The 19,995-nt window shown below is 35.5% G+C and overlaps 1 protein-coding gene and 2 long non-coding RNA genes across 5 annotated transcripts; 2 read left to right on the forward strand and 1 right to left on the reverse strand.

The window, feature by feature from the left end:
• Positions 1-1,284: 1,284 nt before the first annotated feature.
• On the reverse strand, positions 1,285-7,404 carry LOC137737189 (amine oxidase [copper-containing] gamma 2). 2 transcript variants are annotated; one of them, XM_088683169.1, is made up of 5 exons: positions 5,903-7,404; positions 5,569-5,682; positions 4,671-5,221; positions 4,369-4,584; positions 1,285-1,798 (listed from the first exon to the last, which is right to left on the reverse strand). In XM_088683169.1, the coding sequence occupies exons 1-4, from the start codon at positions 7,208-7,210 to the stop codon at positions 4,374-4,376; spliced, it is 2,184 nt and encodes a 727-aa protein (XP_088539295.1). In that variant the 5' UTR covers positions 7,211-7,404; the 3' UTR covers positions 1,285-1,798; positions 4,369-4,373. The 2 variants fall into 2 exon arrangements, with proteins under 2 accessions (XP_088539295.1, XP_068332694.1); XM_068476593.2 differs by lacking the exon at positions 1,285-1,798 and adding an exon at positions 3,633-3,986.
• A 453-nt stretch (positions 7,405-7,857) lies between these two features.
• LOC148692041 (uncharacterized) lies at positions 7,858-10,719 on the forward strand. 2 transcript variants are annotated; one of them, XR_015955100.1, is made up of 4 exons: positions 7,858-8,045; positions 8,594-8,630; positions 8,721-8,863; positions 9,902-10,719. It is a non-coding gene; the product is annotated as an uncharacterized LOC148692041 (long non-coding RNA). The 2 variants fall into 2 exon arrangements; XR_015955099.1 differs by having other exon boundaries at positions 7,859-8,060.
• A 6,551-nt stretch (positions 10,720-17,270) lies between these two features.
• On the forward strand, positions 17,271-18,295 carry LOC148692042 (uncharacterized). Its single transcript, XR_015954666.1, has 4 exons — positions 17,271-17,486; positions 17,582-17,878; positions 17,979-18,141; positions 18,243-18,295. It is a non-coding gene; the product is annotated as an uncharacterized LOC148692042 (long non-coding RNA).
• The last annotated feature ends 1,700 nt before the right edge of the window (positions 18,296-19,995 follow it).

Raw genomic sequence — 19,995 nt, forward strand, 5'->3', positions numbered from 1 at the left:
AAAGGGTCTCAGATTTTCATCAATGTTTGGGCCATACTAGAGACCCTTCGATTTGGGAAAACCTGTTGGAGTTCAATCCGGAGAGGTTCTTCGACACCAAATGGGACTACAGTGGGAAGGACTTCAACAAATTTCCATTTGGTTCGGGCAGAAGAATATGTGTTGGGATTGCAATGGCTGAGAGCATGGTGATGCATTCACTTGATACACTTCTGCATTCTTTCGATTGGAAATTGCCAGAGGGAGAGAAGTTGGATCTTTCTGAGAAGTTTGGGTTGTGTTGAAGAAGAAGCTTCCTTTGGTTGCCATCCCAACTCCAAGGTTATCAGATCCAGCACTCTATGAGTAGAACAATGCTGCTATCAAATTCCTTAAAATACTTCACTTGTAATAATTAATACCAACTTAAGCACAAAAATATTTCTCGAAAGCTGCACGTTTACGATAATGTTCTCTTGTGAGACATCGGTATATCAATTATGAATTTATACCAAACTTTTGTTCCTAGATATTTCTAGGTATAAGAGCATTTGTTTTGAAAACCTCAAGCTTATGTTCCTCTTTCTGCAATTTTCTTTCTCAAGCATTTCCAGATTTGATTTGTTTTATTTATCTTCTTTGTTAAAATGATGAAAAATGATATTTCAAATTGCTCAAGTCTGAAGGGTAGGACTAATCCCCAATAAAACTCGGGAAAGCTAAGTTACACATGAAATGAATATCAAGAATCTTCTTAAATAGAATTAGTCGATGCCTCTATTAAGAAGATTTTGAAGAAATTGTTTTAGTAAAAAGGTTTAACATTAGGATTTGGAGGTAACTTGAATGTTGTTGAATGAATCTATTTGTTGGTTTATATAAAAATAGATGTAGCATGATTAGGGTAAAAATATTGTTAGTCGATGGGCGGCATTATTTTATTATTTTATTTTGAACAAACAATATTATCTTCACAATAGACTAGCAATAATGTGATTCAAATTTATCTTTGACGAGAATCGAATATAAGGCCTTTCACTAACAAGTGAAGAAGAATACCACTAACCGTTGTACTAAGTGGCAAAACATGCTTAATTTATTTCTACTCAAATGATACCGCTGAAATTAGTATCTTTGATGTTATCAATAACCAGAAAAAAGAAATGGAAGCCTTAAGTTTAAGGGAGTGTATTGTATATGACTCTTAGGCCTCGTTTGGCAACTCGGATTGTACAGACTATTTCAGTCGGATAGAACAAATAGTCTAGTATTGACTAAATTAGTCGGGCGTTTGATGTTATGTCAGATTAATTTGTCCATCGCATAATACGTTGGACTATAATTATTATTTTTTTTAAATCACATAATAATTGTTGTTAAAATGAAAAAACGGAGAAAAACAGAAGTAAAAAAAAAGTAATTAAATATCATTAAGACAAAATTAAAAAAAAAAATTAGAAAAAAAGGGAAGGTGAAAACCCAGGTCTCTTCCCAACGTGCCTTCCTTTCTTCACCATCTTACCCAAGCTTCAAATTACACCCTTCCATACGAACCCACTTCCTCATTTCTTCAATCACTCAAAACCCACATCGATTCACCAACCAAAACAACTACTGATTAAATTGAAGATCCAAGTTGATGAAGAAAAGAAATCAATTTGTGGCATTGTCCGAGTTAACCGAAACCGTCGGAGTTGGATCCAACGCTGTTGGTGACGGAAGATGATTGAGTTGCTAAGCTTGTTGTTGTTGACGATCGATCGGGCTTCTTGATCTCAACTACCTCTTCGTCCACATCGTCGTGCTTTGACGTCGACGGCTGAAATGTGACAGAAAAAGAAGCGATTAATAATACCAAGCTTTGGGGTTGTATTAATTGTCAAGTGTCAACCGTACTAAATTTGATAGATGGTATAATTAAGCGGGTGCTTATTTAATATGAGAGTGCACCAAACAATGGCTACCATATTGTGAATCCTCTCCGATGCTTAATATGATGTGCCAAACTAGACTTTAAATTCAAGTGTATTCAATCATGGTTTTGTTGGAGACTAATACAAGTCACCCTGTATTGAATAAAGTTTTTTTTTATGACTTTTAAAAAGTCTACAAAAATCTTGTAGTATTATATTATGACTTTTTTACCAACCTACAAAAGTCTGGATGTATTCAATATTTCATTCATTTTAAAGGATTTTAAAAATGGAGTTTTACCGAAACACTTCCGGTACTGTTCACTTTTAACGAAAAACCACATTTTTACCTTTCCCTGGTACTCTTCACTACACCTTTATTTGTCATTTTTCATTAAAACTAAAGTTTTTTTTAGACTTTTCGTTAGTTTTTCATTTTAAAAAAGTCATGGACTTTCAGAGACTTTGATGTGTTTTATGGTATACTTGTTGTAATAATAAATCCAACCTCTCCTCCTAAATTTTTGATGGATTTTGTTTTATTACTTCTAATGATTACTCCACCATCCGTCATGATGCAATAAGAATCAGATATCTCCACTTCTGCAACACCATGTCGTCACCATTGATACCGCTACCGTCACAATCATCTCACTTCTTCTACTAGCACCTTGTCATACAGTCATCACCGTGTCACAAGCTCCTAGAACCTTATTTAAGCCTCCAGAACCTTATTTAAGCCTCCACCGATACAACCAACATGATCGCCACTTGAAATAATACCATGTTAACTTACCTGCTGCTACCGCCACTCCCTCCACTACCTCTACTACCACCACATTGTCACAACCATCATCATCATAACCTTCTGCGACCATTTTATCGTCGCCGGCCCCGCCTATGACTGTTGACACTGCCATTATCATGATCGCCACCTTTACTTCCCTCTTATATGCCCATCCCCACTCCACCCCCACTCCACCACTCTAGCACGACATTAGAAACACACAATTTACAAGAATTTGGAATAAAAAGATATAATGTTTATGGGTTAAGGATTCTTTCATATGTCTAACAATTTTGGTCATATCAGGAAAAAGTAAATTACATAAGTGTAACATTACTTACTCCTAATTAGTTTCTTAACCAAAAAAGAGGTATAATTATTACAAAGTTTGTTAAATTCTCTTGAACTCTAAAAAAAGTCGAGCATTAAACTCTCAAAAATATATAGGAGTCTATCAAGAAAAAGTGTGTGGATTTCAATAAAAGTCTATGAATTCTACAAAAGTCTTGTCACATAAAAAAGGTTGGAGCTCTAGAATTTTCATGCAAAAGTGATGTTGGTATATCTTAGTCGATCACGTACTACTTTATAATATATTTTGTGTATATATAGGCATATCAATGTTGAATATAAGTTCCACATTTAGGAATTAAGAAAATAAAATACGATATATAAGTTTATGATTTCACTTTTAATAACATCGAAATATTTTGTAATAAAATTCAACATTAGAATATTAGTATGGTTAGGAGTGAATCAAATGATCCGTCTCTTTAAATTTCTGACAAATCGATTGCATTATTAGAAAATATAAAACTTGAGATATATTTGGAAATTTAGAACTTGAGACCTTGTCCAAGTAGGTATATGATACCACTAGAAAAATCAAGTATGGAGGTAGGCATGCATAGAAATGATGGTACCATTTAGACAACCCTAGGTCATCACCACCATGTTAACCTGCCGAAACAGCCGGTCTGTCCATTTTTATTCCACCATGTTAACTAACCAAACACAAAATAACGTCTCACACTAACCAAATCAGCCAAACCGTTGCGATTCCTCCACAGAAAACAGCGGGAAAAAACAGGCTAACCATCCTTCTAAAGGATCGGATCGCGATGAAAACACCAAGACGCACACAGAGATGCATAGAAAAAGAAAGATAGAAAAACAGAGAGAATAAAAAAAGAGGAGAGAGCTAAATGAAAGATGCTTCCAGCATCTTCTCCACAAAACCCGATAGCCACGCACGTGCAACACACATGACCAAGGGCAGAATTAACACCAATGCACAAACTTCAACACTGAAAATTGCAAGTTGCCACAGAAAAGAAAGTTAAAAAAAAATAAAAAATTCAGTTGAAAATCATAATGAATGAAGGGCTAATGAGATGGGAGGTGAGTGGGTTGTGGTTTATTATTAAAATAAGATAAATCATTATAAGAAAGTACTTTTATAGTAAAAATTAGCCACAAACTTCAACACTGAAAATTGCAAGTTGCCACCGAAAAGAGAGGTAAAAAAAAAAAAAAAAAAAAAAAAAAAAAAACCCCAAAATTAGCATCAAAGCTAATTTCATAGAAAATCCCAAAGTGGGCACATATGGAGGAAACTTTCTACAAGCAACTCATCATAAATACATCTTTGAGGTTAAAGCAACGGATTTCATGTGGAATGCGCTCTACCTTAATTAAGCTGAAGCAGCAGCCGTGCAAACGGGTAGATCTGTGGCAACGTTAGGCGGAGTCCGAAGTATGGGGTTACTCTCAAAGAAATTGACAGGTTTGATATCGAAGCTAGATGACACAGTTGGCATTATAGGGAAGTCTTCTTGACAGGGTATGTGATGAAACCCTAATGTGTACCAAACCACAATGTCCTTGTTCTCGATTGGTCGGTCCCTACAATATCAAAATGAATCGAATTGTATCAGTATTGTGTACATGTGATCAGTAAATTCAATGCAAATAAATGAGTATGTAGGTACCTGTTAGACCACACGGCAAGCGTATCTTCGCCCGTGCTTTGGTCTACAAACAACCCACCCGCCCATTGTTCACTCCTATTGTATGGGGTAACCCAAATTTGATTGTTTGTAAAAGCACCTCTCTTTTGGGGAGGGTCGTCAAGATCAAGCAAGCTAGCAGCAGTGCCACCGGGAACCAACTTGTACCCTACAGGGTTTCCAATCCGTGTCTTTTTCGACGGGTTGATCACGTGGAATTCGGACGGGTCGTAGAGTTTGAGCTTAATCTGTGCATCTTTCTCAGTTTTGGCAACGGTTTTAGTAGCTTTCAAGTAGCTTTTCCTTGGTGATTCAGTTGGGGGGTTAGACTGCCTTTGGAGATTCACCTTCATAAAGGAGTTATCTGAGCCGTCCACGTCCATATCAAGATGAAATGTGACGTAATGATCGTGAATAACGCCAATAACGTTCTCCGACAAGAGGGTGCCATAGAGATTCTCTGGGCTAGATGAGACTTGGTTCATGTTCTCATAGGAGGTGCCTTTCACCATCAAAATGCCACTAAGTCCAACCTATATGTTTGTTGCACACACGTATTATATGTAGCATTAACAATCTTAACATACAAAATATTATGGTGAATTTCCTTAAAAATACAATAAATGACAGGATTAGTCCATCGGTCAATTCTAATTATTCAAGCTTGTAAGACTCATAAATAAACGACCACAATCAAAGATATTCATGCTTGCGAGACTCATAAAGTAGAAACAAGCACAATCAATCAGGTGATATGTCATGCACTATTAATCCTAATTACACTCTAAGAGAATATATATATCAGGATTTTAATCAAACTCAAAAGGAAACATAAAATGCAAAAATGATTGTAATTATAGGAGAAGTAATCACCACTAACCTTAACTCTGATTAGTCCGTCTGTTTGGAACTCCCAGTCGACGATATAATCATAGTTAGCAACTGATGCTGCCATTCTAACTACCAAGGTCACCTTTGGCCTCACTTCCCTAACCTGTCACAACGCATTATTTTTGTACTAATTATATATTATCATCGCCAATGCTATTTACTTGCATAAAACCGATGCACTTGCTAAAAACATCCTAATATACTAAATATTTTGTTTAATAGAAATGAAATTACATGTATAGATGAGTCTTACTTCTATTCAAAATATTAATAATGTAACATAAAACTAATAAATACGACACATGTAACATTAAGTTCCTCACCTCCATGCCCGTTATTGGACACTCTGTGTGCCGCCACCCGATATCGCCCGTATAGCTCTCGAATATGCAAACCATGTTTGATCGGACGTATGGTTTTCCATCAGCTGCCGCAAACACACCATCCATATAGTAGGCGTTACGCGGACAATCATTAAGCGGCTCCAGAGGCATTCCCTGTAACCCGAACCCGTATTCGCCGGCATCCATATAGGTCTTAAAGTACCACGCATCGGTGGGGTCCATGTAAGGCACAAACAACTCTGACGTAAACCCTTTGTACATCACATCCCTCAACTCCCCGGTATCCGGGTCCCGAACTTTGGCCCGGGATACGATGACGCCCGCCCTGGCGTCAGGCTTCAAGTGAAATTCCCAATTTGCCCATTTGACCAAATGATCATTTTCTACCGTAAAACTCGGCCCATCCGGCTGTTCTATAGATATGGGCTTGATCACCTTTTTCACTTGATCGGGCCTTTGGGCTGAGTACCTATAATCTGTATTGGCGGCCTTTGGTATGGGGATGCTCCTGCCCTTATCCGAAATCTCCAGCACTTGTTTGGTGTCCAGGTCAACGAGAACAGTTAACCCTTCGATTGGACGCATGTAGAAGTTCACAGTATCCTTGGTGGAGTAGCACTGCACCTTAATCAACCTCCTGTTCTCGTTGGCCACGCCGTACCACCCCGTGGAAAGCGGGAGACACCTCAGGTCCGCCAGATCGACCCCGCGGTCGACGATCGTACGGTTGAAATCAGCGTTCTTGAGGGGGCTGAACGTGGCAGCGGTCAGCTCCTCCAGCGTCATCATCGGGTAACCGTAGTGGGAGCCGGTCTCGTGAACGGTCACCTCGGACGTGGTCAGGTCGACGGTTAGCACGAGCGACTTGCTGTCGACACGTGCGACGATAGAGGCCTTTCTGGGGAAGAGAGGGTCACCGTGCTTCCATCCGAGGACGAGGGACTTGTCGGGCTCCTGGAGCTCGACGGAGTGGAGCGCGTAGGAGGAGGTGGAGGTGAAGAGCGCGTGGGAGTTGAGGATGGTGCGGACGGCGTTGAGTTCTCGGATGGTGAGGGGGTCGAGAGGGTGGTGGGGGGTGTCGGAGCTGTGGTCTTTGAGGCGGCGCGTTGGGATATGGGGTTTGGATTGGATGCGGTTTTTGGAGGAGCACCAGGCGGAGTTTGTTGTGCAGTCGAGGAGGTCGGAGGCGTACGGCGGCGCGTAAGGGAGGTGGGACCAAGTGAAGAGGAGGACTAGGCTTATGCAGAGGGAAAGGGAGAAAAAACGCAGGAATCTCCGACCTTCCATGGATTCTGTGTTTCAGAGTTTGAGTGAGAGTGAGAGAGAGATCGTAAATAATGACAAGCTAGCTGAGAGCTGGGTTGAAATAGAGGGCATAGCTGGGTACAGGATAAGCGGCCGATGACACGAGGAAGATTCCAAACAAAAAGACGAAAAATATTAGGGAATTAGAATATGCAAATGTCGATTGTTGTGCATAACCGATCACCCATGCACTTGTTCATGTACTGCACGGTGACGTAACGTAACTTTCTTGGCTATCACAAACTTTATGAATTTTCGAGGGCTGAAATTATATTCTATGTATACCAAAACCTAAACTTCTGGTTACTGTTCTAGGATAGTGTGCGGATCAAAATACTACTCAAGTTAGTCTTCAGATATTACTTTTTGTTTTTTTGTACAGTAAAATTTCGAATTTGCCCTTTCTATTCACCCGTACCTCCATCTGCAGAGTCTTTCCTTTAGTCTTTTCTTAATTCTTTAAACCTATGTCTAGCTGGTGGGCAAATAAAAAAATATGATTAAAACCAGAGCACGTGGTTTTGTGGCATAACAAACAATAAAAATTTATACCTTCTTGATTTTTTAAACTCACGTATAGCCAGTGGGAAGACCAAAAAAATATTAAAACATGTGATACACAGTGAATTTACCCTGCTTTTTGTTCCGTTTCCCATATCCATCTCTGTTTTTTTCTATTGTTCCGTTTCCAACCTCCTCTTAGTTTTTTCTTTCCGTTCACTTATTTGATATGTGCGCGCTTATTTGGTTTCAAGAAACACTCATGTCCCAATTTTGGGGCTTTCATGCGCAGCTTTGCAAGCCCTTTGTGTTCAAGGTGTGTATATACAAGGTATATATTGATTTCATTTATCCAGATCCTATTTGTTCAGGTTTGTTAATTTTTCCTCTATTTTTATGAAATTGATTGATTAATTTTCGTTCGTTTTCAGTTTATGGCGAATTTGTGGTTTGTTGTTCTCAACTGTTGTCTTCTGCAGTTCGCAACTCTTTCCTTCCTTGGAGAACCTTGCATGCATTTTGTGAGTTTTTTTTTCAGATTTTTATCTTGGTTTCAAAAAAAAAAAAAAAATCTTCTGTTTTATTTAAAAATATTTAAGCTTGGTTCGATTACGTTATGTGCCTTAACAAACCTTCAGTTGCTTAACTTAGGACAGAATAATATGTCGATTAACAACTTCCGCTCCGCAAGCCAACACTCTCTCTTGCTTGCTTAATCTTACAAATTTGACGATATTATCTTTGAGAGAATCCATTAGAAAAATTAATCTTTTGTTTCTCCGATACTTGATTTTGGTGGTTTGTTTCTACTGATCCTTTGTTTCTTGGGCTTATTACACTTCTTTTTCGTTATTTTTGGTGCAGATATGAAGATGATTTGTAAAGATGCTGTGATTTCATGGTAAGTTTCTTTGAACGGATTTGAGAATTTGGGAAACGTAATGTTTCCTCTGACTTGGTTTTTGAATTCTGATATATAATCATATTTTAGAGTTTTCTATTGGGGAAACGTAAGGACCCGATTATCCTACATCGAAAAAATAGCGGCAGCGGGTCCTATTTAAAATGAATCTAATTGAAGAGACTAAGGATTGGGCACCTTTTACAAACTGCAGTACTACTACTCTTGCTGAGGTCGATTTCTTTTCCTCTCTGCTCTCTGAATCTTCATAACTTGCTTTTATGTGCATTTTTTTTTTGTTCATATTTAAAATTCATCTAACTGAATATTTGTAACCAAAAGGATTAATTTTTCTAATTGCCCAATTTTGCAAGTTTTGCATCATTGGAACATCAGGCCTATGTCATTGCTTTACCTAAGGTAGTTGAAATGTACAGATAATATCTTAGCTTTTAGTTTTTTTCTTCTTTGGCTGCTTAGAGATTATGTGTCATGAGCCTGGCTTTTCATAGTATAGCAAAAATTTGCATCTTTTTGTAAGCTATGAATTTAGCTTTTGGCTTCCTTGAACTCAAAATATAACATTTCAAGATTTATGTTGGTATGAAATTGTAATTCCTCACCCGTCATTACATTTTTTAACAGGGATTTCAGTTCATAGAACATTAAACTGCATAAATTTGAAAAAATCTACTTTTACAGATGGTAAAATCTTGGATTGCCAATTGAGGATATAGTTGCAATTTTGAATTCAGTCTACTTTCCGTGCATATGTGGTATGTATGTATGTATGTATGCACTAAAATCTCCAAAATATAAAATTCCAGTTTCATTCTCTCCCTTAAGAACGTTATTACTAAAATTAAAGAATATTTTTAGTTCAAAGTATGACTGCTATGTGTTTCTTTCATTGCTAGAAACTATGAGACATAATTCTGCAGAACTTAATTGATGACCGTATGGAAGCAATGAGAGAACTCTCCATATAATTCTTTAAATTTGGTTCAGTTTTGTCCTAGATATGCATACAATCATTATTTGTGAGATAATTAGTTGCATGGATGGCTTTTAGCTGTTTATTTGTTGATTAATTACATATGGTTCTTAAGGAATTATATATGATTTGTGAGGTTTGAGATCAATATCAATATCCATGGCCTGCCACAATCCCCAATTGTACCATATGGGCATAAATTTTGGCAAAAGTATGATTGATTCAACTACTACTTTTTGTCTTTGTTAGATTTTCTTTGTTTCACTGTGTTTTGCAGCTCATGGAATACTCTTCCCAAACTTCTTAATCAGTAAGCAAGTGGACGACATAAGTTTCTAAATTACAGGTTAGTTATCCATTTTTGAAAATCCTGTGCAGAGTAGTTGATAGATTTACATTATTTGAAAGTTTTTATTATTGTGATTGTGTTGTGCTTGTTGTGTGTTTGCTTAGCTTAATTATAAATTAGGGGTGGTTGAAAAATTGGAAATTTTATTCATGCATGTTTTTTGCCTTCTTCCCAGCATTCAGTTTGTTGTCCGGTGTTTCAGTTTTATTCATCTTAGCATCATTCACTATATTTAATCCGGTTTCATTTTTTAAATAGACTACCATTTTTGCCATTGTGCTGTTTGTGCAAAGAGGAGATATCTCATTACAAAGAACTTAATACAACAGAACATTTACTACTCTTAAAAGCATTATGTGAACTCCAAGCTCACGTCGGTCCTTAATTTTCATGTATTTTTTTATTTCTTTATGTCCAGGTGGTTTACATGGTTTTTAATGTTGGAAATTGGAAAAACTGTTTGTGTAATGTGTCCATCCTGTTGTAATATTTTAATGTTGGAAACTGCTGGTTGTGAATCTTTCGGAAGAAATTAGCCCTACGACGTAATAAAACAAGGTCATTTGTGGAGGAATGAGATTGAATTGTTTGCTTTGCTCAGGCAATTCAGTTTAGATTAATGGATGTTATAGTGCATTTTTGAAACCTAAACCCTATAGTCTATAGACTTCTCCACCATTATACAAAAACCGAAACATGTTATTGAAACTTCATTAATTAATTGATTAATTTCCCTCTTTTCTTTTCTTTTTTTCCGAATTAATTTCTACTTTATACCTATATTTTCGGGTTGGTTTAGGCTCTTTAACAATTAATTAAATTACGGGCAAGAAGATTAAAATACGAAGCTACTTGCCTTAGCAATTAAGTTACAAGCTACTTGCCTTAGCAATTAATTAATTTGAGACATCTTTTTATGTTTTTTTTAACAGACGATATTATCTAAACTAAGAGGGCCGGGTGGACTTAACCTCACAATAGGCTAGCAATAACGTGGTTCGAATTTGCCTTTGGTTAACACAGCTAATTGTAACAAGTGGTTGGAAATACACGGGGCACAAAGCCTAAGCATCAAGTGACCGAAATATTTTTTTCAAGTATCCAACCACTTGTATTTTGATATTTAGTGTACCGGGTTGTGTTTCGGTAAATTGAAAAATTATGGTCGAGAAAGGAGCGATTAGCACTAAATCATCCTTAATTCTAAATCCTTAGAATGATCTTCCTGCACGGTCACCAAAGAAAATTTAGTGTTGATGGAATAAATTATAATTTTTTTCACCGCCGCACAAATATATTTTGTTATGGAATTGGATTCCATCCGGATTCACTTTGTCAGAATTCTAGGAATCCTAATATCTTAGTCATTTATCGTGCGGTCAGAAATCATTTGATTTTTTTATTTACAATTAAACACAAATATAGTATATGACGAAAACTAACCGTATGATGTACGATGAACGGCTAGAATATACAGATCCCTAGAATCCCCATAAAATGGATCCGAAGATCATCCTCTTCCTTTTGTTGTGAATGAAAAGGGAATCATAATAATTATTAGTATTATTTTAAAATAATTTACCTATATTTAAATAAATGTAGGTAAATTGATTTGAATTCTATTTTTAGTTTGTACCGTTTTTAATATGCAACCTTTTTTTAATTTGAACTAATTTTCTTTTTAATTTTAATTTGTACTCATATATTAATTTTATTTTGTGCCCATATTTTTAAATGTTTATTTATACTCATAATTTATTTATAATGTACCCATTTTTCTTTATAAATGTACCATTTTGTTATATGTAAACTGTACCCATTTTTTCTTTTGTAAACATACCCTTTTTTTATGTAAAATGTACCCAATTTTTAATGTAAAATCTCTTATTTATTTATAATGTATAGATATTTTATAATAAAGTGTACCCTTTTACATTTTTTTTTAACACTATGGGTACATTCTTTTGACATTTATTATTTCAAAGTTATATTGTTACATGTTTTTATATATTTATATTCAATCAAAATTGTTGAGTATTTTCATTTTATTGTATTAGTTTTTAATTTATATGTAATTTAATATGGGATTTTAAATCCCATAACATGTCAAGTAGTTCAAACCCCGTTAGTGGCTATTCTAACATTTAATTTAACAAAATTTATCATTTGACAAAAAAATTAATATCAAACATATGAAAATACATATTAATAGCATAATGAGGTGTATAAAGTCAATGGACTTTGATAAAAAATTAAAACCATATTATTTTTCAATGTTTAATCAAAGTCCATTGACTTTGTACACCTCATCATTTTACTATTTATTATATTTCCATACCATCTTTTTTTTTTTTAATTAATAATTGTAATTTAAAATTGTTGATTGAAGTCCAGCATTTAAAGCACTCTGCCGTATTGTGTTTTTCATTTCAAAGTTGCTTTAATCAACAACATTTAAGGTATTTAATCCAAACCACTTAGTACTACGGTCTAGTGGTCTTTTTCTTCACTAGTAAATGAGAGGTCTTAGGTTTGATTCTCACCAAATGTGAATTTAAACCACATTATTGTTAGTCCATTGTGAGGCTTAGGGTTGGTTTGGTATTGCTGTGCTTTGAAAAAAAACTGCTTCTGTTGTGCTGTGAGAATAAGCTCATTTTTGCTACTTTACGTTTTCAGCTTTTTTCACCCAAAACTGTGAAAATAAGTTGCTTTTAAGTGTTTACCAAAAGCATTTTTGAGCTCAACTTTTTTTTATATCCACTTTTTATAAAAGCACCTCAGTACCAAACCAGTACTAAGCCCACCCCTTTCCCTTAGAGTAGATAATATCGATTGTTAGAAAAAAGTATTTAAATCCAAGAATTTATGTAATTCAAAATCCCAATAATTATGAAACTTAGTCAATCGTTCAAATCTAAAAAAAAAATTATGAATTTTAAAATTTGTGGGATTTTAGATTTACAAATCTCATGAATTATGCGACTTAAAAATAACAATGTATACAATAAACAATCGTGCACATATTTCTACAAATTTTATCGAGTAGTGTTATGGGTACATACAAAAGCAATGTACCCTAAATTCCAAATGGATACATACCAAATTTACAAGAAATATATAATAAACATTGTCTAAAAAGAAATAAAAGAGAAAAAACTCATGGGTACAATTAAAAACTCAAGGAAAACAAATGTACCACAATGTTTTGTAGGCATGCATATGGGTACATAAAATACAGCAACCAAAACTATTTGACGTAATATTCTCCAAAAAAACATTGTACCCATATTAATATGTAAAGCGAAATTGAACCAAATAAAACATGTTGTAGCCATAGAGATATTAGCATGAAATATAAAAGTGTAGCCCACCATAGGTTGAACAACCAAAATTAAAATTTCATAATGGAATATGGAAAGGGGAGGATGAAGGATCAAATGTTGCGATAAGCATAGGCTTAGGAGCAGGAAAGAAAAATAAAAAGAAGAGAAGAAGTTGACTGTTGCTAGGGTTGCCGCTGTTACAGAGAGAGAGAGAGAGAGAGAGAGAGAGAGAGAGAGAGAGAGAGAGAGTCTGAGGTATGTCTGGGATCTGGATGATGAAGAAGCATTGGGGGTTGGGGTGCTGTAGATTCCACCTCCTAGAGATCGCAGTTTTCCAGTTCATTTATACAATTATTTTTATCACTAAATTCTGTATTTTAGTATAAGCTCCCAATTTTCTGCTACTTTGATAGTTGAAGATTTTTCATTTGATGTCCTTTAATCCTTCATCTCCTGCAACTTTGATTGATTAGTTTGCAGTATTTACTGGGAATTATGCGGAGAAACTCGGCAAAAAGGTTGGTTCCAGAAAGGCAAATTCTAACTTTTAGGTCTATTTTCTCAAGGATTATGTCTAACAAAAATACGCAAATTTGAAACTATAATACAGTTGTTATAAATGATAGTCATTTTAGTATTTCTTGGCAAAATTGTATTAATCTGCTCATTTTCTTTACAACAAATGAATGTCTTAATAATTTTGAATTTGTCTATTTTTTTTTCAACTACAAGCTAATAATTACATGCATGAATGCTTACATGCGCAGTTGTATGTATGTGCATCTATTACTTTTATTGAACACACCACTACACAACCTATCCAATTAGATAGGTTTTGTATTTATTCATTTCACATACACACCTATATATCACGGTAAGATTTAATAAGGGTTTCCAGGGACGCTACCCACAAACATCACCTGATGATCAAATCCGGGAATGGGCTATAAAGAGATCCATTCGACAAGGGTCAGGGTTTGGGTTCACAGCGCAGAGGATTGAGTCCTCGCCCTGAACACAGTATGGCCTTAGGTAAAGGCCGCTTTGCAGGTGGACTATTCGGAAGATCACATTTTTCCTGGTGTTTGGTCCAACATTCAAAGGCTCGAATAGTGTGCAATCCTCTTCGTCTCGGTCTTCGTTTGGTGTCTTAGCAGTGGCTGGTTTGCTGCCCTCTTCAAGTATATATTTTCCGTTGGCGACATCTTTGATATGCACAAATCCAGTGGTTTGTGCATTCTCAACTCTGAAATTCGTGTCACAATCCTCTACGCAGAATTGGAGATCCCTTTTTGATTGATCTTTGCACAAGGTACGCAGTTCAGGTACCTGTGGTTTTTGTTTGATTTCGACATAAAAAGCGTTTGGTAGTATTGTTGCCATGTTGATTCTCAGGTGAAATTCAGTTACTCCTGTTAATGTAGAGAGGGATTGAGAAAATGATTAGGGTTTCAAGAACTAGAGAAAGAAAGTCTAAAACTGTTGTATTGATTTCTTATAGAAGAAGATATTACAATGAAGTATACATAGAGAACGAAGTCTCTAACTAACTAACTAACTAAAGTTTACAATCTTGTGAGTAGCATAAACCTAACCACTGTCTATATCCTTATAGCTCCAATCCTGCTATCATATTTATAGGCAGGCACAAACCCTCGCCATGCATGCATGCTACGCATTCTACCAAAGAGAATTGATGCCAGCTGTCACTGAAAGAATATTGGGACTGTTTGTTTTATTATTTGATATTCTGATAAGACAAGATTAGGATTATCTGATATTTTGAATAATATATTGCACAGAATATTCAAATTTATAGATAAGAGAGAATACGAGGAATTGAAAGATTAGGATATGGAATTTGTCCTTAGCCGATGATGGAATTTGGTCTTTCTGCGCAATGGACCCTTTCTTTTTTCGTTTGAAGGAAAAAAGTTTACACAAATATACACTACCATAAATTATCATTTGCTCAATGAAAGTTTGCTTTTTATGAATTATTTTTTATTGAGTCAAGACACTTTATCTGACCAAAAAATTTGGTCGGGCAAACTTGGTTAATGTTTAGGTTTTTATCAAAGGCTTTGTGGGACGATAAAAATTTGCAGGACAAAATAAATTTTGTCGGGTGATGCTTTGGTGCCAAGGTAAATATTAGTGCTTACTGTGTCACCATTTGATCACCGAATAATAAGTTCATCGGATTTTTGAACTTTATAGCTGCTGGACAAAAGTCCACAATGAATTGTCAAAAACCCCACGTAAACTTTTTTTGCTCGACATCGTTGTTAACTTTGCACAACGAACTATTTCGTCAGGCAAAACCCTTATCATTAAGGGACTATGGGTTATGTGCCTTCTTTTTCTCCTTCTCCTTTCTTTTCTTGTTCTTCCCCTGCGCTGCTATCCTGGAAAAAAAAAAAATCTATTAGAGATTTCAATAATATATATATATATATATATATGAATTGTAACTTTTGATTAAAAGACATGATCCTTACTCAAACTGTAGGAGTAGAATTAAAAGATGTAACTGGTCAGTATTTATTTTCTTGAAACTCTAAATAGAAGACATAAGTAAGAATGTCCGCACTCTGCTTCGGCTTTTAAGAATACCGTTTGAGAATACTGTTTACATATATAATATGTTTTATATATCAATATGTACATTATTTGATAAACTAAATTAGCAACATATTACAGTGATCAAAAGATTAAAAACATTATTCGAAATATTTTAGATAGATTATGAACATGTTACTAAATGTATATCTTCACTGTTTCCAGCTCATCTTCATCTTCATTATGTAGAGGTTTACGGTTTCAGCTAGTTCCTACAAATTTTTAAAAAGAAGAGTTTTTAGCAGGGCCGGTGTTGAAATTTTAGAGGCCATGTGCAAGACCCAAACGGGGGCCCTTACATGGCCTAAAATTTTGGTTGCTATATTTTCTTTTATACTTTTTATTTTTTATGTGTACAAATTGATATAATGCACAAGAAAATAAATAAAAAAATGAAACATGGTGTGTTGGGCTTGTTTATCTATATGCATCCCTTATGTCTTTGGGTTCGAAACTCATTGCTTTTTAATAGAAAAAGCATGGTATGATGGATATGTACTTATCATATCATCGTTTAAATATTATAATTAGAACCATTCTTGCTCTTTATTATCACTAGAAAATAAATGGTGAAATGATATCATATAAGAAAAGAAAATGAGGCTTTTAAAGATTATATCTTCAAACTTTTAAAATTTTAATTTATTATGCCTAATTATAGATTTATTAGCAAAAGTTATCTTTTATAATGAAAGAAAATAACTACATATATTTAAAACAAGAAAACAATAGTGTAGCTAAAAAAGCCCAGAGAAGGTAATCGTGCGGCACACTCTGTGGCATCTTTTGCATTCAAAAATGGAGGGAAGTATATTTGGGCCTGTATTGGTCCTCAATTCTTGTTTCATATTCTTGCTGAAAATGCAAATGTATTCATTTCTATCTAATAATATCTATTTACCTTTGGAGAAAAAAAAAAAAAAAAAACCTCAAAACATGCCCAATATGAAATAAACACAGCTGAAAAAAAATCATAATTAAAAATAAATGTATCCATTCGTATTTAATAATATTTATGTACCTTTGGAGAAAGATAAAAACCCCCAGAAAATGCCAATTTGAAATAAACACAACTGAAAAAAATTCATAATTAAAAATAGGAGAAATTAGGTTCTCATCCTTCTTTTTGCTACCCCATTGATTAAAATCCTATTCATTTTCAATTTTTGATCAAGGTCCTTGGGTATTAATAACATCATTAATTATTTCAATAATAAAATATTTTTTTATTTCTAAATATGTCACAACCCGTCCCGGAATTTTAATTCCGAGGACGTGAAGTTATGAAAATGCCCTTAAACGGGACTAAGGGGCGTAAAATATGTTGTAACTTGATGATTTGGGGATTGGGTAGGATCCCACCTCCCTCAAATCTCTCCCTCATTCCCGTACCTTGTCTCTCTCTCTCTCCTCCCTCACAAATCTCTCATTCACTCTCCGTTCTCTCTCTCTCCTTCGAACTCACACGGACCACCCACAAACCACCCTAAAACTATACCAACGAAGGATCTAAGATCACCATCGTACTCCTGAGGACCACACGAACACGATGGTACCAATTTCAGGTGAGTTTCACTTCGGAAAACATGGATTTCAATTTCACTGTGCGTGTGCACTGTTCATGCACACGTAAAACTTGATGTTTTCTGGGATTTTGAAGCTTGTAGGAAGCTTGGTGAGGTCCTAAGGAAGCTCGGAGTGCTTCGTTTGAAGGATTTGGACGTCGGGATCACGAACTGTAAGTTCGGCCGAATTTTCGTATTTTTGGAAAAGTTTGATTCCGTTGTTTTTAGGCCCTAAAACTAGTCCAACGTGGTAGATTATGTTTAGGGCTTCATTTTGGTATAAATTACGTGAAAAATGGACATAGGAACACGGAGAACGACAAGTTCAAAGTTTTGCCGGAGCTTTCGAGGGTTTTTCCGGCGAATCCACGGCGAGTTAGGGGTCGAGGCAGGTATGGATCTGTTCGTCTCGTCAATACCTTCATTTTGATATATAGTACGTCGAAAATGGTTAAGAAATGAAGAAGTTATGACACTTTAAAGTTTACCCAGAAATTCCGGCAAAACACCCACCGCCGGCGAAACCAGTCCAGCGACGCGAGGAAGAAGACGCACGCGTGGGCAGCGCGTGAACAGGGCGCGTGGGGGCGCGTGAGAGCTCCAAATTGAGTTCTGAAAATTGTCACGCGTTCGTGACGTCGTGTAGATCACCGTGGTATATTCATACACCCAAATTGAGCAACGTATGAGAAAGTTATGGACGAATGTTTGGTGTATGTGCGTTAAATAACGTTAATTTGGTTACTTTTTGTATAGGTGAAAATTATACAGAGGAAGAATGTAACCAAGCTAGGGGAGGTTCAGGGACCAATGAGACGTCGATGTGATCAGTGAGTGGGCAGTTATTTTTCAGTATATATATATATATACGTATGCTTGACGTATTTTAAAAGAAATACGAATTAAATATCCTGTCATATATGCATCATATTTTAATATGTGCATTACCATAATTATGCATACTGTTGCATGGTGCTGAGGAGGCCCAGGTAAGCTACATTTCAAATACATTTGATATACGTATGAAATACGTTTGGGATACGATTGAAATACTATCATCACATGCATTAGTAGTGGCACACATTTATATATGTGTATTTGGTGTTGTGGGCGCACAGGTAAGTGCCAGGTAAGTGGTATTCATGTTTGTATTCAGTAGTAGCTTGAGATGCTTAGAGAGCTCATAATCTGCACCCCCGGTGTTAGTGCTCCCGCCCGAGGCCAGGGCACAGCCTTCACGTGTATGTTCACCAGCACCGCATGCTCGCCTTGGATCCAAGTTAGGTGCAAGCCTGTCGTACAGACTACATTAGGTGGTTCCGACTTGTAGGTGACCCGCGATTTATCGCACAGCTTCACGTGATCGTAGCACTAGAGCATATATATATTACACCCAGCCTTTCGTACAGACCACGTTAGGTGGTTCCGACTCGTGTGCAGATTCAGTTATTGAGTTTGAGATTTGAGCTCTATATGCAGCCGTACAGGTCACGTTAGGTGACTCCCGGCTGCCAGATTATATGTTATTGACGTGAATTATGCTTGAGCACTTACATTTCATTATGAGGCTTTGACATGGCACATTCTTGAGCATGATTGATATATCTTTGAGCATCACTGGCATATCTATACATACGTATATATGTTATTTTCTGGGAAACTATACTTGTTTTATAGCGAGGGGTTAGTATATGCAAAAGAGAAAAGAAGGTTTTGAATACGTTCGTTTTGCTGACCCACTCAATTTTGTTTTGCGCCCCTCCAGGTTTAAGGAAATGCAAAGGTGTGGTGACTACGAGGAAGTTCAACGGTGTTCTGACAGAATGGACCAAATAAGGACTCACCTTCGGGTGTTTTATTTTAGAAGTTGTATATTTTAAAGCTTCCGAACTGTGCAAATGGTTACGTCACTCTCACGTGACGGCCAGCATGCCCTCCTTCGGGACGGGGTGTGTCAAAATATATTCATTTAATGTTAAAAATGTTACAATTAGTATATTTATATTTATGACTAAATTTTTTATCATATATTTTTAGTTTTACTTTGTACCCATTTTTAATTTGTACCAATTTTCTTTTCAGTTTTAATTTGTACCCATATATTAATTTCTTTTTGTGCCCATATTTTTTAAAGTTTATTTGTATTTGTACCCATATATTTTTTTTATTTGTACCTTTTATTTTGCTAAATGTACCCATGCCAATTATATGTACCCATTCATGTAAAACTTTTTAATCTTAAAATGTACTCATTCTTAAATATACCAATTTGTTATATGTAAAATGTACAAATTTTTTTATATAAAATATATTCAATTTTTTTCTAATCCATTTTTAAACTTATATGGGTGCATTTTTTTTTTTTTTTTTAAAATGTATCCATGTCAAGTTTAATCGAAGAAATTTACTAATGTTATTAAGCCTATTTTTGTTTTTTTTTTTTTTTTTTTTTGTGATTTTGAAGAATGTACCCATGTTTACACACACACACACACACAATAGTATATTT

Source organism: Pyrus communis, chromosome 13, assembly GCF_041283825.1.
Source record: "Pyrus communis isolate YQ-2024b chromosome 13, ASM4128382v1, whole genome shotgun sequence".
Classification (NCBI taxonomy): Eukaryota; Viridiplantae; Streptophyta; class Magnoliopsida; order Rosales; family Rosaceae; genus Pyrus; species Pyrus communis.